The sequence below is a fragment of the Rhinolophus sinicus genome, linkage group LG05 (assembly GCF_036562045.2).
Source record: "Rhinolophus sinicus isolate RSC01 linkage group LG05, ASM3656204v1, whole genome shotgun sequence".
NCBI lineage: Eukaryota > Metazoa > Chordata > Mammalia > Chiroptera > Rhinolophidae > Rhinolophus > Rhinolophus sinicus.
This window is the reverse complement of record NC_133755.1, coordinates 76,312,737-76,334,443: the sequence shown is the minus strand read 5'-3', so window position 1 is coordinate 76,334,443 and position 21,707 is coordinate 76,312,737. Positions and strand designations below refer to the sequence as shown.

Genomic DNA, 21,707 nt, shown 5'->3' with positions numbered 1-21,707 from the left:
CTGGGTTTTCAACAAATAGGCCGGAGGGGCGTGAGGAGGGAGGGTGTCGCAAGGTGAAGGTAAGCCGTTTTCCGGGGCCCGCGGTGATGCGGGAGGGGGGTGAAGGACCCGGGGAACCAGGGAACAAGGACACCATGGAGGGCGGGTTCGGGCGAGCACCACTTGCCTCCGAGGCCCGGGCGATCTCCAGGTTGTCCAGTCTAGGACTGCGCAACGCTGCAGCCCCAGCTGAGGCTGGAGGCGCCCCAGCACGGCCACCTCGGGCGGGGCGCGCAATCCCGAGTCCCGCCCCGCCGTCCGATTGGTTCCCGAGCGAGAGCCCGGGCGCCTGATTGGCCGGCCTGGCGGGGCCGCGGACGCCGACTGGTCAGGTCCGGTGACCGCGCGCGCGCGCGTGCGCGCCCAACGGCTGGGTGGAGCTGAGGCCGGCATGGCGGGTCCCCGGCCCAGCGTTGATGGGCCCTGCTGCGCCCACTCTGGTGCGACGCCTGGCGCGCGACAGACGCTGGACGAGATGGACTTCGAGAGGGGTGAGGCGGACACGGAGCCGGGTGCAGTCGCCCTGGGTCACCGAGAGCCCGCCCCGGCCCGACACGAGCTCGGCCCCTGAAACGCCTATTGGCGCGCAGGGAGGGAAGCGGGGCCAGCTGCTCCACGGTGCGACGCGGGGACTCCGGCCCTCGAGGGTGTCCGAGAGGGGCGGCCTGGGATCTGCGCCCTCCCAGGGGATAGAGCTGCGGGAAACGAACGTTTCCGAGCCGCTGTGTCGGGTCGTGTGCTCTAGATATAGAACAGATGCGGCCAGTGTCGAGGGCCTGATGGTCTCCCCGTGGGGCCGCAGAGGTAACACTTCTCACACCTGCCTTCTTCCCTCCACCTCTCCCATTGCCCCTGAAGGGTCTCACTAGCAGTTATGCTACTTAAGAGTCTTTGGCGACGTCTAGAGACATTTTGAGATTGTTAGAACTGGGAGGGTGCTACAGGCCTCTGGTAAGTATTGACCAGGGGTGACGGTGCACCAGAAACTCTCACCAATGCAAAACAGGGCCCCATCACCTCCAGGTGACTGTGATCACCTGGCTTTCATCAGAGCAGTTTTTACAATCTGATATTACAGGCACACCTAGGAGATAACTGCGGTTCGGTCCCAGACCACGGAAAAAAGGGGATGTCTCAGTAAAGCCAGTCATAATCTTTTTGCTGGTGGAGGGTCTTGCCTTCAGTTTGTAAAATAAAGCAACATCTGGGAGGTGCCAAAGCACAGTAAAATGAGGTGTGCTTGTGTTGTGTTTGCTTGCTCATTTATTATCTGTTTGGAACACATAGGAAAGATCCTTATCTGTTGTGTGGACTTTTTCCCCCTTCATATCTTCTTTCTGGGTTCTTTGTCCTGAAGTATATCCTTTAATGGTTTTTTCAGTAAGCATGTTTCCCCACCACACACACATTCTCTCTCACTATAATACTTTTGTGGGTGATAATCTTTTCTTTTTGATGACTTACATGTTGTCTTTATTCTTGATGTTTGGTCATTTCACCATGCTGGATTTGTTTTTATTAATCCTTCTTGGGATTTAATATGGTCTTTCTTCTGAGAACTCATTGTTGTCTTTATTTAAGGATAATTCACAGGTGTAATCTCTTCAAACATTGTCCCATTCTATTCAGTTTCTCATTTTTTGTTTTTGAAACCTCTGTTAGACATATTTTGGTACATTCTGTCTTTTTCCATGTTTATTTACCTCTCTTTAAGTATTTTTCTTTTTACCATTCTGTATTTGGGTGATTTCCAGGTCATTATTTCTCTCTTCATTTGGGTCTGCAGTACTGTTGAACCATCTATTGTTTTATTTCAGTGATTCTACTTTTTAATGTATTGACTTTGTTATAGATCTGCCTGTTCTTTTCCCTCCTCCTAATATTCTATTGATTTGTGGATTCTATTCCTTCATCTCTGTGAACACATTAAATATTTTAAAGCCTTAGATTGCACTATTACGGTTAATTTTTGAAGCATGCATTTTCCCATTTGTTTTGCTGGCAGTGGGTTTGCAACTTCTTTGAGCTCAACAGCGTGCTCCTCTTTTTAAAGAAGTTCTCACACATGCCTTTGCTGGCCTGTAGAGGCATCCTTATAGGGCATGTTTAAAAGTTGCCTCTGCCTGGCCCTTACTGCGTTCAATTGTCTGGGTCAGCTTTTATGACAGATTCTTAGCTTGGGGGTTTGCTCCCTGAGGGTAATGCAGGTAGATATGGGTCCCACACCTCCAAGTTGCCTAGGTCCTGGCATCTGATTTTTTTCAGTTTCTTCTGCCTTTGTTGTCTTCTTACACCTAGTCAAATGGCGCTGCTGTTCCTCATTTTCTTTAGGTTTCTGTTGAAATATCACCTTATCAGAGATGCCATCCCAGACCACTGCCTATACCCCCCTCTGCTTAATTTTTCTTCATAGCACTTAGCACCACCTAACTTATTTCATATATATATTTCCTTGTCTGTCTTCTTTAATTAGAATGTTAAGCTCCATAAGACTAAATTTTTTTTTGGGGGGGGACAGGTCTTTTATTCTCTGCTGACCCTTAGTGCCCAGAACAGTGCCAGATGCAGAGTAAGTATTCAGTACATATTTGCTGAGTGAAGTTCTTGGGCATGGTGGCTTGCTCCCTGCTGCTACTCAGGCCAGGAGAGTGGCAATTTTCCCGTCCCGGTTCATCCAGGATATGGCACCTCCCAGCTTTGTGCACATAGCCTTGCTCTGTCTAGTTCCTTCCCACACACATGGCCTGCAGCCTTTGCTCCAGACCCTGCTCAGACGTTGGAGCCAAAGCCCCTGAGGTGTGTGTCCATCTCCAAGGACTCCTCATCCTACAGACTCAGTGTCCGCTCACCACTGGGCTGTGGTTTTCACTTTGTCAGGCACCTGGCAATGGCCTTTGCTTGCTTTTGAATTTGATTTGACTATACATTCAAACATTTTATTTATTTTTTAAAATATATATATATATATTGGGGGGGAAGGGGAACAGGACTTTATTGGGGAACAATGTGTACTTCCAGGACTTTTTCCAAATCAAGTTGTTGTCCTTTCAGTCTTAGTTGTGGAGGGTGCCATTCAGCTTCAAGTTGTTGTCCTTTCAGTCTTAGGTGTGGAGGGTGCAGCTCAGCTCCAGGTCCAGTTGCCGTTGTTAGTTGCAGGGGGTGCAGCCCACCATCCCTTGCGGGAGTCGAGCAGTAGAACCTGCAACCTTGTGGTTGAGAGTCCGTGCTCCAACCAACTGAGCCATCTGGCCACCCGGGAGCTGAGCAGCAGCTCATTGACTTCATTCTAGTTGCGGAGGGCGCAGCTCGCTGGCCCTTGTGGGAATTGAACCAGCAGCCCTGCTGTCCAGAGCTCGTGCTCTAACCGACTGAGCCACCCGTCCGCCCCATACATTCAAACATTTTAAACATTACCTACTATGTGTGTTTGCAGTGGGAAGAAGGGATTTCTGTGTCTGCCCCATCCTCCTGCCCTGGTCAGACAAGCCCCGTTTCTGGTTCACAGGTGTTTCACCAGCACCTAGGGCAATCCTGGGCACAGAGGAGGTGCGCCGTTAATATTTGTTGAATGAAGGAATTCCCCACTGTATGGGTAAGAAAATGGAGGTCAAGTGGTAAAGCAAAGACTTAAAGTCTGCAGTCGGTTAGTGTCATCGCTATCGTCATCAAATACTTTGGTTGTCTTTGCGCAGGAATCTGGTCAGCAGCCCTGAATGGAGACCTGGGCCGAGTGAAGTATTTAATCCAGAAGGCGACGGATCCTAGTCAGCCCGACTCGGCCGGCTACACAGCTCTGGTGAGCTGGGGAGAGCTCAGGTGGGCTCGGGGACCCTGCTGTCTGAGGGGGATTGAGGGTTACCTTTGTCTTCTCCCTCTCTTTCTTCTCTCCCAGCAGGTTTCTGTTTAAGTGTCATCTGAACCTTGGTGTTTTAAATCAATGTGAGAGCTTTATATCAATTACTGAATTCCATTTTCATAACAATCCTGTGAGGAAGAAATAATTGAGGAAACTGATGCTAGAAATGAAGGCGCTTGCCCAGGTCCCACAGCTGATGGAGGTGGCCCCTGGAGGGCACAGGCCTCTCGCTCTGGGGTCCATCCTCTCTCCACTCCCCACCCGCTGCCTGCCAGCTTCTGCTGTGTGACTTCGGTCTCTGTTCCCTGCAGCACTACGCCAGCCGCAATGGGCATTACGCTGTATGCCAGTTCCTGCTGGAAAGTGGGGCCAAGTGTGACGCCCAGACACATGGGGGTGCCACTGCCCTGCACCGGGCCAGCTACTGTGGGCACACTGAGATTGCACGGCTTCTGCTGTCACATGGGTCCAACCCTAGGCTGGTAGATGACGATGGCATGACCAGTCTACATAAGGTATGCCCCCTCTCCCCCTTCAAAAACTTGTTTTTTGTCATTATAAAAGTTATAACATGTTCACTGTAGGAAACATGGGCAAAGTGGAAAAGCATAAAGTAGAAAAGGAAAACGATTTGTAATCTCAGTGCTCACCTTTCATCACTTTAGGATTAATGTGTAATTTTCTAGCATTTTTCCTGTGCATGTAAATTGAAATTCAATGCAGCATCGTTTTTCTCTTTCCCTTAGCAACATGTCAGGAATGCTTCTCCACACCATTGTTTTCTGCCCCTTGCCTGTGCCTGTAGTCCGCTCTCCATACTGCTGCCAGAGCACTCATTTCCTTGCACTTTCCGACTAAAAATACGTGCACTGGTAACCAGTTTGAATAGTACAAGACTGTATACCGTGAAAATGAGTTTCCCTTCTACCCCAACCCCTCATCACTCAGTCTTTTTTTTTTTTTTTTTTTTTTAATTATTTTAGAATTAGTGCCCTCAGTCTTCTAGGTCTCTCCCTTAAGTCACCCACTTTTACCCACTTTCTCTGCATCTCTGAGAAGTGGTTTATGTAGATCATTCCTCTCTTGCCCCTGCTTGGGCAAGAGTTCTGATTGTGCCAGAACTTACTCTTTCAGAAGCTTTACCAAGTCCTTCGGCTAGTTCAGCAGCCTGCGATTAGCCCCTGCCTTCCTCTTCAATTTATTTATGTATTCTCTTTACTTACTTAAACAGCCAGTAACACAAAGGATATTCTCAAATCCTAGCCTGTGAAACACAATTCTGGATATGAATATTAAAACAGAAATATTTAAGTGGTTGTCTGCCTAACTTAGCAACAGAACCCAGGGCTGACACTTTTTGCTATCCACTCAAAATCCGTGCTTGCTCTTTTTAAAAATTTATTTTACGTTACAGTTGACATACAGTAGTAGACTAGTTTCAGGTGTACAACGTCGTGGTCCCAGTCTCATTCGGGGCATGTCTCTCATGAGTGGCTGTCCAGTCCAGACTACATCCCATGCCTCTAGCGTAGAGCCTGGCCACGTGGCTAGTTCTCGGCCACAGAGGATGAGACACACTGAGGAGCGTTATTTCCAGGAGAAGGAAAGCTTGACAGCAGTCAGTGTTCCGACTCCATGCGCTCTACTCCCCTGGCCCTGCTGGGAACAGGGAGACCTGAGGGCTGACAAATCCACAACAAGCAACCTGTACTCCAGCAGTGTGATGCGACAGAAAGGTGCTTGGGTGGGTGCAGCAGCCTTGATACTCGCAACAGAGATAAAGTTCTTGTTTTAGTTTTATTGTTTTTACAATCAACTGTGAAATAATACATGTTATTCTTTTTTCTTAAATGGGTGATAGAAGTGGGTTGTAACACTGTGTAACGGTATTTAGACACTAGTAGATACATTTTAAAGAGATGTAACAGTTTTTTTGTTTTACACCACATGATCCCTCTGAAATGAAGCATATCCATAAAATAGTCAGACACAGAAGTAGAGAGTAGAATGGCATTGCCAGGGGTGGTGGGGGGAGATGGGTTGTTGCTGGTCAACCGGTGTAAGTTTTAGTTGTGCAAATGGTTCCGTTGGGGAATTCTGTACAACACTGTGCTTGTGTGATAAATACTGTGTGGTTCATTCTAACACTTGTTACCAAGTAGATCTTGCTGTATTTGTTCTTACCACAATTAAAAAGTGGGGCGAAGGCCATTTCAAGGACCAGCGTTAGTCTGAGGAAGCCAGACGTATAAATATTTCATTGTCCAAAGTTTCCTGAAGTAACATATACCTGTGTGTACTTCAAGAGAAGACGTAAGCATTTCCCTCCTCCAGTTATTTAGAGCTCTCGTCCCCTTCTCCCTTCCACGCAGGCCCTGCTAGTCTTTTTCAGTCTCCTGACGCTGCTGTTCTGACACTCCAGGGCCATATAAATCAAGCTCATCCCCCGGGATGCCTCTCCTCTCCTGTTTTTCACCTGGCTGTTTCCATCCTTCCTTCTAGATCTCAGCTTCGACAGCTTCTACAACAGGATCCCAGAGACCTGTTCCTCTGACACAAGGCGCTCACCCAACTGGATGCCCTAGAGCACCCTGCACTTGACTTTCCCTAACTCTTCTCCACCTTGAAATTCCCTGTTGGAGCCTGTCTCTCCTGAGAGACAACAAGGACTTGACCTTGTTTACTGTTACAGCCCCAGCACCAGGCACAGGTGCTCAGGGAGTATGTGCTGAGTGAACAGCTAGATGTTGTGTTTTATTTTGTTTGAAGGGCCTTGACAGTTGGAGAGGCAGGTTGCTTCCCCTTCCTTCCTCCCTCCCTCCCTCCCTTCCTCCCTCCCTCCCTCCCTCCCTTCCCTCCCTCCCTCCCTCCCTCCCTCCCTCCCTCTCTCCCTCTCTCTCTCCCTCCCTCCCTCCTTCCTTCCTTCCTTCCTTTTTGGAGGGCGCAGCTCACAGTGGCCCATGTGGGGATCAAATCGGTAACCTTTGTGTTATCAGCACCACACTCTAACCAACTGAGCTAATTGGCCACCCCAGGTTGCTTATTTCTTAATGGTCTGAACTGGTGCTGCTCAGACGTTTTACTGTCGTAAATCACATGGTGGATGTTTACAGGTAGGACACTGGCATGGATATACCCAGCATCTGGATGGCATGCAGTATTTTCTTTCTTTTAAATTTGTGAAACTTTTTCTATTACAGTTGACCTCCAATATTATGTTGGTTTCAGGTATACAACATAGTGGTTAGACATTTATATAACTTGTAAAGTGCGGCCTAGCACTATACATAGTTATTACCATATTATTGACTATATTCCCTGTGCTTTACTTTACATCCCTGTGGCTGTTTTTATAACTGGTAATTTGTACTTCTTAATCTCTTCACCTTTTTCACCCATCTCCCTAACTCCCCTCCTACCTGGTAACCATCAATTTATTCTCTATGAGTTTGTTTCTGTTTGGTTTGTTCATTTATTTTGTTTTCTATATCAACATATAAGTGAAATCATATGGTATTTCTCTTTCTCTGACTGATTTATTTCATTCAGCATAATACTCTAGGTCCATCCATGTTGTTGCAGATGGCAAGATTTCATTCTTTCATTCTTTTTTATGGCCAAGTAATATTCCATTGTCTATCTGTACCACTTTTTTATCCAGTCATCTATTGATGGGCACTTGGGTTGCCTCCATAGCTTGGCTATTGTAAATAATGCTGCAATGAACAGGGGCGGGGGGGGGGGGGGCGTGGAATCTTTTCAACTTAACTGTTTTTGTTTTCTTCAGCTAAATACCCAGAAGTGGAATTGCTAGGTCATATAGTAGTCCTGTTTTTAATTTTGTGAGAAACTTCCATACTGTTTTCATAGCGGCTGTACCAATTTGCAATCCCACCAACAGTGCATGAGGGTTCCCTTTTCTCCACATCCCCACCAACATTTGTTTTGGTTGGTTTTTTTATGATAGCTGTTCTGAGAGGTGTGAGGCAATATCTCATTGTCATCTTGATTTGCATTTCCCTGGAGATTAGTGACATTGAACATCTTTTCATATGTCTGTTGGCCATCTGTATGTCCTCTTTGGAGAAATGTCTGTTCAGGTCCTCTGCTCATTTTCTACTTGGATTGTTTTATTGATGTTAAGTTGTATGAGTTCTTCATATATTTTGGATATTAACCCCTTATCAGATGTATCATTGGCAAATATCTTCTCCCATTCGGTTGATGGTTTCCTTTGCTGTGCAAAAACTTTTTAGTTTGATGTAATCCCATTTGTTTATTTTTGCTTTTGTTGCCTTTGCCTAAGAAGACATATCCAAAAAGATATTGCTAAGACCAATGTCAAAGAGTTTACTGCCTATGTTTTCTTCTAGAATTTTTATGGTTTCAGGTCTTACATTTAAGTCTTGAATCCATTTTGAGTTTACTTTTGTGTATGGTGTAAGAAAGTGGTGTGCTTTCATTTTTTGCGTGTATCTCCCCATTTTTGAAGAGACTTTTACCCCATTGTATATTCTTACCTCCTTTGTTGCAGATTAATTGACCATATAGGCATGGGTTTATTCTGGGCTCTATTCTGTTCTATTCATCTATGTGTCTGTTTTTATGGCAGCACTATGCTATTTTGATTACTATAGCTTTGTAGTATAGTTTGAAATCAGGGAGCATGATACTTCCCACTTTGTTCTTTCTCAAGACTTCGTTGGTTATTTGGGGAAATGTTTGGTTCCACATAAATTTTAAGATTAGTTGTTCTAGTTTTGTGAAAAATGCCATGACTATTTTAATAGGGATTGCATTGAATCCGTATATTGATTTATTTAGACAGTAAGGCTATTTTAACAATATTAATCTTTCCAGTCCATGAGCAGGATATATCCTTCCATTTATTTGTGTCTTCTTCAGTTTCTTTTGTCAATGTCTTATAGATTTCAGAGTACAGGTCTTTCTTCTCTTTGGTTAAATTTATTCCTAGGTATTTTATGCTTTTTGATGCCATTGTCAATGGGATTGTTTTCTCAGTTTCTCCTTCTGATCGTTCATTATTGTTCTGTAGAAACGCAACAGATTTCTGTATATTGATTCTGTATCCTGCAACTTTACTGAATTCATTTATTCTAATAGTTTTTTGGTGGAGTCTTTAGGGTTTTCTATATATAGTATCATGTCATCTGCAAATAATGAGAGTTTTACTTATTCCTTTCCAATTTAGATGCCTTTTATTTCCTTTTTTTGTCTGACTTCCAGTACTATGTTGAATAGAAGTGATGGTGAAAGTGGGCATCTTTGTCTTCTTTCTGATCTTAGAGGAGAACCTTTCAGCTTTTCTCCATTGAGTATGATATTAGCTGTGAGTTTGTCATATATGGCCTTTATGTTGAGGCATGTTCCCTCTATACACACTTTGTTGAGAGTTTTTATCAAAGGATGTTGAATTTTGTCAAATGCTTTTTTTGCATCTTTTGAGGTAATCATGATTTTTATCCTTCATTTTGTTGATATAATGGATTGTGTTGATTGATTTTTGGATGTTGAACTATCCTTGCATGCCTGTGATAAACCCCACTTGATCATGATATATAATCCTTTTAATGTATTGTTGAATCTGGTTTGCTAATATTTTGTTAAGAATTTTTACCATTTATGTTAATCAATATTGGCCTGTAATTTTCTTTTGTAATATATTTGTCTGGTTTTGGTATCAGTGTAATGCTGGCTTTGTAGAATGAGTTTGGAAGCATTTCTCACTCTTCAATTTTTTGGAATAGTTTGAGATGGATAGATATTAATTCCTCTTTAAATGTTTGGTCCTAGATTTGATTGTTGGGAGTTTTTTTTGTTTTGTGTTTTTGTTTTTAAATCAGTGAGAGAGATATATGTATTCCCCCCTTCTTCCTCCTCCCATGCACTCAGGTTCAAGCCGCTGTTTCTCCGCCTAGTTGTGTAGGACACAGCTCCCTGGCCCATGCTGGTGTTATGAGCCTTGCGCTCCCCTGGGCTGAGGCAAGATTAGTCGCCAGTCGACGATCAGTTGCTCACAGCAGCCCACGGCAGCTCTCGCCAGCTGTCGGCTGCTCACGATGGCTGCTGGCCACTCACGCTGGCCACCAGCCACTCATGGTGGCACACAGCAGCTCACGCTGGCCGCTCACGATGGCTGCCAGTCACTCCTGGCAGCACACAGCAGCTCACAGCATCTCACGCCAACATCTGGCTGCTCATGGCAGCCCAGCTCCAGGGAGAGCTGTAGTTCACAATCTTAGCTGTAGAGGGCGCAGCTCACTGGCCCATGTGGAAATCGAACTGGTGACCTCGGTGTTAGGGGCACAGTGCTCCAACCACCTGAGCCACCGGGCCGGCCCTATATTATTATTATTATTATTATTATTTAATTTGGGAATATTGGAGAACAGTGTATTTCTCTGGAGGGCACAGCTCAGCTCCAAGTCCAGTTGCCATTTTCAGTCTTAGTTGCAGGGGGTGTAGCCCACCATCCCATGTGGGAATTGAGCCAGCAACCTTGTTGAGAGCTCGCACTCTAACCAACTGAGCCATCCAGCCGTCCTTCTGGCAGCTCAGCGGCAGCTCACTGCCTTCAATTTAGTTGTGGAGGGCGCAGCTCACTGGCCCATGTGGGAATCGAACCGGTAACCCTGTTGTTCAGAGCTCAGGCTCTAACCAACTGAGCCATCTGGCTGCCCCCAGGAGTTTTTTTATTACTGCTTCAGTTTCATTGCTAGTAATCAGTCTGTTTAGATTTTCTGTTTCTTTCTGGTTTATCCTTCAAAGGCTGTATGCTTCTAGAAATGTATCAATTTCTTCTAGGTTGTCCAGTTCTTAGGCATATAATTTCATAGTATTGTTTAATGATCCTTTGTATTTCTGTGGTGTTGGTTGTAACTTCTCTTTCCCTTATGATGTTATTTACTTGGGCTGTCTCTCTTCTTGTGAGTTTAGCTAAAGGTTTGTCAGTTTTGGTTATCTTTTCGAAGAACCAGCTCTTAGTTTCATTGATGTTTTCTATTGTTTTTTAATTTCTATTTTGTTTATTTCCATTCTGATCTTTACTATTTCCTTCCATTTATTTAGGGTTTTGTTCTTTTTCTAGTTCCTTTGGATATAAAGTTAGATTGTTTATTTGGGATTTTTCTTGTTTCTTGAGGTAGGCCTGTATAGCTATAAACTTGCCTCTTAGAACTGCTGTTGCTGAAACCCATAATTTTGGAAATTTGTGTTTTCATTTTCGTTTGTCTCAAAGTAGTTTTTGTTTCCTGTTTGATATTCTTTTTGATCCATTGATTGTTTAGTAATATGTTGTTTAGTCTCCACATATTTGTGTGTTTTCCAGTTTTCATTTTGTAGTTGATGGCTAGTTTCATGCTATTTTTGGTTAACATTCTTCTTATGATTTTAATCTTCTTGAATTTATTGAGGCTTATTTTGTGGCCTAATATGTGGTCTATCCTGGAGAATGTTTCATGTGCACTTGAAAAAAATAAGTATTCTGCAGTTTTGGGATAAAATGTTCTACAAATGTCTATTCAGTCAATCTCGTATAATGGATCATTTAAGGCCATTATTTCCTTACTAATTTTATGTCAGGATGACCTATCCACTGATGTGAGAGGGGTATTAAAGTCCCCTACTATTGTATTACTGTAGATTTCTTCCTTTATGTCCATTAATAATTGCTTTATATGTTTAGGTATTTCTATGTTGGGTGCATAGATGCATGTTGGGTGCATGATTGTTAGGTCCTCTTCTTGGATTGGCCCCTTTATCACTATGTGATGTCCTTCTTTGTCTCTTTTTACATTCTTCATTTTAGATTTTTTTTTTTTTAAGATTTTTTATTGCGGAAGGGGAACAGGACTTTATTGGGGAACAGTGTGTACTTCCAGGACTTTTTTCCAAGTCAAGTTGTTGTCCTTTCAATCTTAGTTGTAGAGGGTGCCGTTCAGCTTCAAGTTGTTGTCCTTTCAGTCTTAGTTGTGGAGGGCGCAGCTCAGCTCCAGGTCCAGTTGCCGTTGCTATTGCAGGGGGCACAGCCCACCATCCCTTGCGGGAGTCGAACGGGCAACCTTGTGGTTGAGAGAATGCGCTCCAACCAACTGAGCCATCCGGGAGCTCAGCGGCAGCTCAGCTCAAGGTGCCGTGTTCAATCTTAGTTGCAGGGGGCGGAGCCCACCATCCCTTGCGGGACTCGAGGAGTTGAACCGGCAACCTTGTGGTTGAGAATTGAACTGGCCCATGTGGGAATCGAACCAGCAGCCTTCAGAGTTAGGAGCATGGAGCTCTAACCGCCTGAGCCACTGGGCCGGCCCCTACATTCTTCATTTTAAAGGCTATTTTGTCTGATATGAGTATTGTTGCCCCAGTTTTCTTTTCATTTCTATTTGCTTTCAATATCCTGTCATCCCTTCACTTTCAGTCTGTATAAAGTGGCCTCGTGTAGAAACGGGGTCTTTGTGGGCTCTGTGTGCTGGGTGGTTTGGGCAGGCTGGTTGGAGCCAGGCGGGTGCTTATGGCACCCAGGGCACTGGCCTACTGGGCTGGAGAGGCGCCAGGTGGGGAGGCCAAGTGTGTGTGTTGACGCCCCGGTGGTCCTGCTTGCTCCCTTTGTTCGGAGCCAAAATGGGCCCTAGGCGCGCTGCGGCGGTCTTGCAGGTAGGCCAGAGCACCTGGATGGAGCTCCCGCCTCCCCTTGGAGGTCATGGGGGTGGAGGGGCACATAAACAGTGGTGTTCACCAGCCCCTCTAATGCCTCAATATAGGTGGTGGTATGTAGTGAGCAGTTGTGAGATGCATTCCAAGTAATCTTTTGCAAAAAGACAAAAGTGCCAATGTATGCAAATAGTTTATTTAAAAAAACGAGAGAGAGGTCCAAGATAGCGGTGGCGTTAGGAAGATGCTGAACTCACGCCCTCTGATGAACACACCGGAGGGCTCCTGTGGTTACCCAGCCTTCTCTGTACGGTTTCTGTCTGCTGTGCAGAAGCTGCTCAGTTGCCCTGGGTTGTTCTCAGGAGGCCTTGCTCTCTACATGAGTGTATGTTTCAGTGTGTTCATCAGAGGGCGTGAGTTCAGCATCTTCCTAACGCCACCGCTATCTTGGACCTCTCTCTCTTTTTTTAAATAAACTATTTGTATACATTGGCACTTTTGTCTTTTCGCAAAAGATTACTTGGAATGCATCTCACAACTGCTCACTACATACCACCACCTATATTGAGGCAACAGAATTGAGAGCCTGGGTCTGCACTCAAGAGAACCTGCTTAAAAATATATGGATTCCAATTTGGGATGGCGATTGCTACTGATATTAATTTTGATACCTCTCAAAAGCCCCTGTAGTCCATCAGTTTGTTGGGAGGAGTAGGGAATACAGTGGTATCATATAGTTGTTAAGAGTTCAGATAGACCTACTTTATAACCCCCAGGCTGCCACAATAGCTCTGTGGCCTTAGGCAAGTCAGCTAAGTTTCTTCATTTGTAAAGTGGGAATAATGATAGTTCCTACCTCTGATGGTTACTGTAAAAGTGAAGTAAGATAATCTGTGTCAATCTCTTAGCTGTTATTTTTTGGAGGAAGTAGTTTAGTAGTTGACATCTGGACTGGGAACATCTGTCTCAAAGGAGAAGAACTGGGAACCTCGGCCCGATTTTGTCTGTCCCTGTGGGGCAGGGTCCGTGTTTGATATCTCCTGTGCTCGTGAAGCTTACCACCCTGTAGATGCTCTAAATGTTTGTTTAGAGACCGCGATTCTACTCTCATCTTTAATGTGCCGCCTGGACAAAGCAGAATGTCCATGAGCGAAGAACACAAGAAAGAAAAACTCAAGCTAACTGCCAGAATGGCACTGGTGTACTCTGCCAGTCTGTCTGCAAGTTATTGGGATTTGGTAGGACTCGGGAGCTCTACTCAGACAGCAGCATCTCCATTTTTTAGGATTCAGAGATCCGCAGAAGTGGAACAAGAAAGAGCAGGGCCCAGTGAGGGCGTGGCTTTTGACTCAGGCCTCTCCCCACAGGCTGCTGAGAAGGGTCACGTGGACATCTGCTCCCTCCTGTTGCAGCACAGCCCCGCCCTGAAGGCTGTCAGGGACCGGAAGGCACGACTAGCATATGACCTGCTGCCCTGCAACAGTGACCTGCGCGACCTGCTGGCCAGCTGAACCGCCACTCTTCTGTTTCCGGCTGCCATGAAGGCTACACAGACTAGGTCATCAGGCCCCTGCCTTGGTCAGCATCAGTGCTGCAGGGTGGGAAACTGAGGCCTGGAGACCCATTTTGGCCACTGGGGGTGAGGGAGCAGATTGAGTGGGGCTGCAAGTGCTGAAGCCTGGGCAGGGGGTCCTATTCTAAATGAGTCCACATGGAAATATCTATCCGTTTGGGAAATAAAGTTATATCCTTACCTTGTCCCATGTTCACAGTTAAATTTTGAGTAGATTTCAAGATCTAAATTAAAAAACAAATCTATAAGTATTAGAAGAAGCTATGGATATGTGACAAATTAAAAGTAGCTTTCTAGCTGAGTGACCTTGGTAAGTCACTTTACCCGGCAGTCCCCATTTCCTCTTCTGTAAAATAAGGATGATAACAGGGCCCGCCTCCAAGACATTGTGGAGGTTCCAAGGGTGCCGATATGGAGAGCAGTGGCAAGGGCACCTGACACATTGCCAGCACATCGCATGTCCTCCAAGCCTGATGAGCACTCGTTTGTAAAGCGTAATTTTGACAGTCGGATAGATTTGAAAGTGCTACGGTTTTGTCTTGTTGTGCTGAGGACGAGTGAGGTTGAGCACCTGTCTCCAGGGGAACTTCCTGTTTGTACCCTTTGTCCATTTAAATGATTTTTCTGTTTATTGATTCATGGGAGTTGTTTATGTATTATGGATATTGATCCTATGTTTTATATATATGAGTATATATATAGGTATTTTTCCCCTTTCGTACTGTCACTTGTCTTAACTTTGTTGATACCGGTTCATGGAAATTGATAAAGCCACTGTAGATGGCAGTTCGGTGATATCTATTAAAATGTAAATGAACAGGGCCAATAATCTGACTTCTGTCTACAGAAATAGTCCTCCATGTCTACAAAGATGCGTATTTCCAGAGGCGGTTACGAGTTGTGCCCCCTGGGAGGCCCTGACTGACGGGGTGTGATATAAAATAAAGAAGAGTCACCAGGTGCTGCTGTGGGGAAGCTGCCCCATTCTGGCGCATATCCTGGAGCGCAGTGCAGTGGCCAGTGTGCGCTTGCGCAGGAAGCGTGCTGAGCGTGGCCACAGCACAGTGCCTATAGAAACATGTATGTACAGGCACCAAGTCCTGAGGGCATGTAGCAGATCGGCGCCCGTGGTCCCAGGGCCCACTGGGGACAGTAGTTAGTCAGGGGGTCTTTTGGAGCTGTATTTGCTGTGTTTGGATTTTTTTACACGGAGCCATTTTTTTAATCAGTCAGAGTTAATACCAGTTAGTTTCATGTGGAAGAAGCTGGTTTTCCGCTGAGAATTTCAGAGGAAGCCTGTCTGGGGATATGGAAAGAAGGGACTTGGATGCAGTGGAGCCCAGAGCTAAAGGCTTTTTCTTGTCTGCTCACCCTCATGCAGGTCTATGTAACTCTCCCTCATAACCAAAGGCAAGAAATCTCCGAGAAAACACCCTGAAGTGTAAGGACCGAGCTTCTTTAAGAAGCTGTCTCAGAACTGGCTTACGCAGCCAGCCAGCTAGCCAGCCATGGCTGAGACCGTTGGCAGCCCTTTGGGGCCTTGGGCTGTTCTTGACCTCAGCTACCCCCCTCGTTTTGGTCATCTCTGCTCATGTGGCTCCGAGTCTGGAGCCTTATTTACTGACTATCGGATTCCCCTTCAAAGGTCAAGGCAGAGTTCAAGGCACAGCAGGTGAAGGGCACACTGGCATCTTAGGGACAACCAGGAAGTTTGGCTTTGTGACTGAACTGGCGGTTAATGTGCACTTGGACCTGAAGTGGATGTCAACCTTGCCTCCCGGGGAAGGGCACGCCCCATGTCCAGGACAATGTCTGGTGGGCCCTGCGTGTTGGGTGAGGAGAGGTCTTCGAGGCCTGTGGTTGATGACAGACTGGCCTTGGCCCGTGCTGGTGTAGTTTAATACTGGCCCTCAGCATGGTGAGGGAGCAGTAGGGGCCCCTGGGCAGGAAGCCACCAAGAGGAGGGGGCAGCCTTGAGACTGGCTGGGAGCTGGGAAATCCCTTGAAGCCTGATTTCCTCCTACAGGTGCTGTGAGGGTCCCTGAGGCAGAGGGCAGCCTCCCGGGCCTGTCCTTCCCAGGTCCTGTAGGATTCTGGCCTCCTTTCAGGGTCTCAGGCAGCCAGTCCTACTGGTGGAGGCTCACGCTTGACTCATTTGTACGAGTGGTGCCTGGACTTAGAGTGAGAACTGTTTTTCCCTGAATGTGGGCCACCGGCCCACGTACCCCAGGACACGTGTCTGGGGTGGAACTACTCCTGAGCAGGTGGGGGGATGGGCGGGTGTGTGAGGATGCACCTGACTCAGCTCAGAACAGCTCCTCTCCCTGCTTGGCCGCAGGCCTGTGCTGGTATTTTAGGGGGTGTTACAGAGCCACAGAGTCATCTGGCCCGGGCGGAAGCCTCTGTCCCGCCCTGCCTGCCATCAGGAGACAGCTCCCCTATAAAAGGGCTGACAGCTCAGCTCCCCTCACTGGGGGAGTGGAGAGCGGGGGGACCATGGACGTCATCAGTGTCCAGCAGCTGGTAAGGACATGGGTAGGGGGAGGCCAGGCAATCATCTGCATGCCCCAGGCCATCAGCACAACAAGGAGGGCAGGCAGCTTCCTCCGTGGTCCAAGAACTGGGTTTTTAGAACAGAAACATGCAGTTTTTCTCTGCTCTGCCTGGTTTTCACGTGAGGTGGTGAGAAGGGGGGTTAGGGAGTAAGAGGGAAACTGAGTGGGAAACATGTCGGGTGATGGTGACATGAAAATCCTGGAGTATAGCAAGTGTTGTTACCTTGAGAGACGCGAGTGTAGCTGGGTCTCAGTTTAGCTCAGCTGCCAGGATAGCCATTGCTCTGGAAATGGGCCAGGGGCCCGGCCGCCTTGGATGGGGAGGCAGAAGTGTGCTGTGTACTTCCCTGGGCAGTGAGAGAAATGGTGACACCAGTGACACTTTGGGACGCGTTTTGGTGAGGTGGGGCATAGGGGACCTGGGATGTGACAGTGCCCAGCTTGGCCCCAGCGTGGTACAGCCTCTGCAGGAGGGGCTGTGGCCACAAGAGTTAGGGCACCAGTGTTGCTTTGACAGGGAACTCTGTGGCTGGAAGCCCAGCACCCTGCCATCCTGTCGCAACCTTTCTCTACCCCTAACGCACAGTGCTCAGTGCGCCCAGCTCCTGCCGTCCTGTCCCGGGGCTGGGCCGGGAAGAAGGGCAGAATGGAGCGTCTGCCCGGGCACAGCTCCTGCGCTACTAGTTCAACCCCATTTACTGATGAAGAAACAGCTTCGTGAAGAGCCAAGATCTGAACCCAGGAATTCAGGATTTTACCCAGGAGGCATATCTTCTGCCCCTGAGCTGGGGGTCAGGTGGCAGTGTGGCGTGATCTGGTAGGAATGTGAGGACAGCAACCCCTGAGGGAAGCTGAGGTGTCATGTGCCCTGAGCTTGCCTGGACACAAGTCCAGAAGTATAAATAGATGTGTCCTCGCTGACAGGACAGGGTAGGCGGCAGCTGGTGAGAGCCAGCAGGGAGCATGCCAATGCTGCTGACCACGAGAAGCTTTGAGAAGGGTCAGGCCAGCCCTCAGACCCAGCTCTTATCAGGACCCCTACTGCATAGCTAGTTCTCAAAGGACTCCTAATTTTCCTCTTGATCCCTGTCCTGTGCCTACAGGTAAGTGGAGAAAGAGAAGAAAGGAAAGTGTTAGGATGTGGACATGAAGCTTCTGAGCCTGGAGGCTGGCCGAGCGACTGGAGGCGGGGCCCTCAGGAGGCCGTGGCCCGGGAGAGGCAGCAAGTGGAAGAGGAGAAGAGGAGGAGAGTGAGTGGTGTGGGGCGGCCTGCGGTGGCCGGGCCCATATGGGCAGGTCTGCGGTCTGAGCAGTGAGGGCCTGGGAGAGCCGGGGGGTAGGGCAAGAGCCTGCCCCCGGGCCCCAGGGCTGACGGCTCGCACGGTCTTTTGTCTTCTGCCCACTTCCTGCCCCAGCTTGAGAGATTTGCCAGTTCCAGACTTCATCTGGACAGTCTGGCTGACTTGGAAAACTTGGTTCAAAGACGAAGAGAAAAACGACTGAAACGCAGAGTCCCCCCCAGGGCACCTGAGCCCGTGGTTAAGGTGGGTGCAGTCGGGGTGGTAGGGGCGCACCCAGGGCTTGAGTTCCTGGGGAGGAGTGGACACTGCCAGCCGCACCTGACGAGCTGGACACAGCCCATCCTGGCGCCCCACCCCCGTGTGTGACTGCTGGGGCTGCCCACCAGCACCATGCACGGGGCCTTGGAGGACGTGTGAGGAAGGTGTTGGCTGGCTGGGTCCTTCTGTCCAGGCCTGTCCTAGCTCATGGACACATCACTGCCTCCGTGTGCACACGGCACTCTCCCCGTGTGCATGTCTGTCTCCAAATGTCCCCGTTTGATAAGGACCATCGCATCCAGGACCAGCCTACTCCAGTATGACCTCAACTAGTTATAGCTACAAGGACAGTTTCCAAGTCAGCTCATGTTCTGAAGTTCTGGGGTCAGGACTTCATATGAACTTGGGGGTGGGCACAGGCCCCTGATGCCTATTCAGCCTGAGTCTCCTAGGGGTGGGTTTTTAAAAACCTGTTATTTGTACAAGCTGACAGCGTCCCTTTGGTCTTGTCTTTGATTGTCCAGCTACAGCCCCAGCCCCAGGCCCAGCTGGAGCCCGTGGGCCTGGACATGTTCCTGAAGGCAGCTGCTGAGAACCAGGAGGCCCTGATTGACAAGTACCTGGCAGATGGAGGGGACCCCAGTGCCCATGACAAGGTAGGGCAGGTGGCTGCAGGATGCCGTCTTCAGCTCTAGTCCTGGCCTAGCAGATCCGCTTCTCTGTTTGATGGGGCCACGAGTCCCGGCGCTTCCTGAGCTGGGAGGGTGGGAGGGGCGGGCCCTCCATGTGATGGGCAGCTGGCAGCTCTGTTCAGGGCACCCGTTCTGGGAATGGATCAGGGGTGGGACCCTAGAGGGTGGCCGTGCTCCCTCCACCTGACCCCCCCATCTCCACCTCCCAGTTCTGCCGCACGGCCTTGCACTGGGCCTGTCTGAAAGGTCACAGCCAGCTTGTGAACAAGCTGCTGGAGGCGGGGGCCACTGTGGACGCTCGCGACTTGGTGAGAACTGGGGAAGGCCCGTCCCCTCCCTGGCAGGCAGCCTGCCCGGCGCACAGCGTGTCAGGGCTTCAGTGCTTTTGTTTTGCAGCTGGACAGGACACCTGTGTTCTGGGCCTGCCGCGGAGGCCACCTGGACATCCTACAGCAGCTGCTTAACCAGGGAGCCCAGGTCAACGCCCGGGACAAGGTGAGGGCGCGCTGCGGGGTGGGGGCCGTCAGGGGGGCAGCGAGCAGCTCGGAGCTGACACTGTCCCAGCCCTTGGGCGTGGGCATGGGTGTGGGCCTCGCCATGCAGAGCAACAGGCACTGCCGCACACCCCCAGATCTGGAGCACCCCCTTGCACGTGGCCGTGCGCACGGGGCACTGTGAGTGCCTGGAGCACCTCATCGCGTGTGGGGCCCAGATGGATGCACAGGACAAGGTGGGCGCTTGTTTGTGGCTGCTCCAGTGGGGATGGCCCTTCCTGGGGCTGGGGAGGGCCGGAGCATGATGTCCCCTCTCCACAGGAAGGTGACACAGCTCTGCACGAGGCTGTGCGGCACGGCCACTACAGAGCCATGACGGTCCTGCTGCTCTATGGAGCCCCGCTGGGCGTGCGGAACCAGGTGAGCCCCACAGGCCCTGAGGACGGTGGGCGTGCGGGCCCCCCGGGGCGCTTGCGAGGTGACGACTGACCCAGCACCCTCGTCCCCAGGCTTCCGTCACCCCAGTGCAGCTGGCACGAGACTGGCAGCGAGGCATCCGGGAGGCTCTGCAGGCCCACGTGGGGCATCCTCGCACCCGATGACAGCAGCCCTGCAGGGCCACTCAGCCGCCATTCCGTCCCCTGGTCCCCCTGCCCCCCCTGCCCCCATCCTCACGCCTATAGTTCTGACCTGACCCAATTGCTCCCAAGTGGCCCTGTCAGGACTGGGGAGCAGCTCCGAGTCCCAGCCCCGGCCTGGTTCCCAGTCTCAGGGACAACTGCTCCCTGTGAGGGTGCCAACTAGGGAGGCTGCCACAGAGACCCGTGGTGGGGAGGGCGAGCAGGGGACAGGGTGGGTGCAGATGAGGCGCCGCAGCCATGCCTGGGAGCCCGGGCTGCAGCACAGGGGAGTCCTGAGCCTCCATCCCCACGGGCGTTTCCTGTCGGGTGGTGGCTCAGCTGCCATCCAGGCCACAGGTGCCAGGCATCCTGCAGCTGGCCGACGCCTGGGGCGGGGGTTTCTCATGGACTCCATTCCTATCAGCAGCAACCCTGATGGCGTCTGGGGCGGCCCCTGGCAACTTTGGTCTTGGGGACTCTGGTGTTGGGGCTGGAGGGTGCTCAGCAGGTCTGAGGCCCGCCACCCCCTGGTTGCCTCAGAAGCCCTAAGGCTGAGGAGCTGGAGCTCATACCTTAGGGAACCCTGTGCTCACTGTCTGAAGGCTTCGGTCAGGCCTGCCCGCCCGCCACTTTAGCTGACCAGCTGGTGGCTCTCCTTGTGGGGTAAAGTGCCTGGATGCAGGGGGTTGCTTGTGGCCCACTCAGCTTTTGGGGAGGTGGCCCGTGACCCTATTTTTCCTCTGGCACTAACGCCGCCCTGGCACTGGAGTGTGAGCTCCTGCCTGGACCCCGCAGCTGGTCTGCGTTATGCCACCTCCAAGGTGGGACACCAAGCTCCGCCCGCAGGGCAGGCAGAGGAACACTTGCTCCCACCCCAGCTGCTAATTGGGGGTCTGTGTAGGACCCGGTTCCACATGGGCGATCCTAACGGATCCGTCCGCTGTGCTTCAAGTTGTGCTGGTGTAGATGTGCTCCTGGCAGGGATGGGTCCTTACATGCCAGAGACTGAATCTTAAAAGAATTTGGCTCTAAACAGCCGTAGGATGAGGAAGGGCTCCATGATGGTTTAGTCTTCCTCACCTACTAAGGCACCTGGGCTGCCATCCATCTGCAGCAGTTATTAGTCTAACGTCGGTGGCCTCTCAGAACTTACTGTGTGAAAAAGCTGGCTAGAGCCCCACAGCTTCCCTTCCCTTGGGCAGCCCCTGCCCTGTGGGGACACAGCCAGCGTTTACCCAGACGCGGGGCTCCTAGGAGAAACAGGTATTCTAGTCCATGGAGAAGACGACTCCCCATCTAGAAAGTGGGGACACTTACGTGACTGACAAAAATACCTTTTTATACATATTGATACTTTGTGTTCATTAAAACTGGTTGGTTATCCATCATAGCCTAGTCGTGTGCTCTGGGCTGGGAGGGGCCAGGCCATCAGGCCCAGGCCTTGTGTTCCTCAGCAGCCAAGCACAAGCCTGTCCATGCGGCCTGACAGCATGACAGGCCCGAGTGCAGAAAGGCAGGCTGGGCAGTTGGCGCATGCACTGCAGCATCTCTACTCGTTGATGGACAAGTTCAATGCAGTGGTTCTCAGCCTCAGCTGCTTATTAGAACCATGAGGAAAAGTTTTAAAAGTACTGATATCCAGACAATTAAATCAG

General features: G+C 49.6%; 2 protein-coding genes across 6 annotated transcripts; both read left to right on the top strand.

Moving 5' to 3' along the window:
* Window positions 1-372: 372 nt before the first annotated feature.
* Window positions 373-17,929, top strand: ANKRD39 (ankyrin repeat domain 39). Of its 3 annotated transcripts, none has more exons than XR_002136235.2 (5): window positions 373-530; window positions 3,732-3,835; window positions 4,207-4,410; window positions 13,927-14,137; window positions 17,791-17,929. XR_002136235.2 is itself a non-coding variant. In XM_074332561.1 (5 exons), exons 2-5 carry the CDS (start codon window positions 3,628-3,630, stop codon window positions 14,068-14,070), a joined length of 456 nt encoding a protein of 151 aa, XP_074188662.1. In that variant the 5' UTR covers window positions 397-530; window positions 3,545-3,627; the 3' UTR covers window positions 14,071-14,954. The 3 variants fall into 3 exon arrangements, 2 of the variants coding, with proteins under 2 accessions (XP_019572069.1, XP_074188662.1); XM_074332561.1 differs by lacking the exon at window positions 17,791-17,929 and adding an exon at window positions 3,545-3,631 and having other exon boundaries at window positions 397-530; window positions 13,927-14,954; XM_019716510.2 differs by lacking the exon at window positions 17,791-17,929 and having other exon boundaries at window positions 13,927-14,954.
* On the top strand, window positions 4,281-21,440 carry ANKRD23 (ankyrin repeat domain 23). Of its 3 annotated transcripts, none has more exons than XM_074332560.1 (9): window positions 4,281-4,410; window positions 17,791-17,937; window positions 18,103-18,231; window positions 18,771-18,902; window positions 19,148-19,246; window positions 19,335-19,433; window positions 19,570-19,668; window positions 19,754-19,852; window positions 19,942-21,440. In XM_074332560.1, exons 1-9 carry the CDS (start codon window positions 4,393-4,395, stop codon window positions 20,032-20,034), a joined length of 915 nt encoding a protein of 304 aa, XP_074188661.1. In that variant the 5' UTR covers window positions 4,281-4,392; the 3' UTR covers window positions 20,035-21,440. The 3 variants fall into 3 exon arrangements, with proteins under 3 accessions (XP_074188661.1, XP_019572068.1, XP_074188660.1); XM_019716509.2 differs by lacking the exon at window positions 4,281-4,410 and adding an exon at window positions 16,506-16,655; XM_074332559.1 differs by lacking the exon at window positions 4,281-4,410 and adding an exon at window positions 16,663-16,814.
* Window positions 21,441-21,707: the final 267 nt, after the last annotated feature.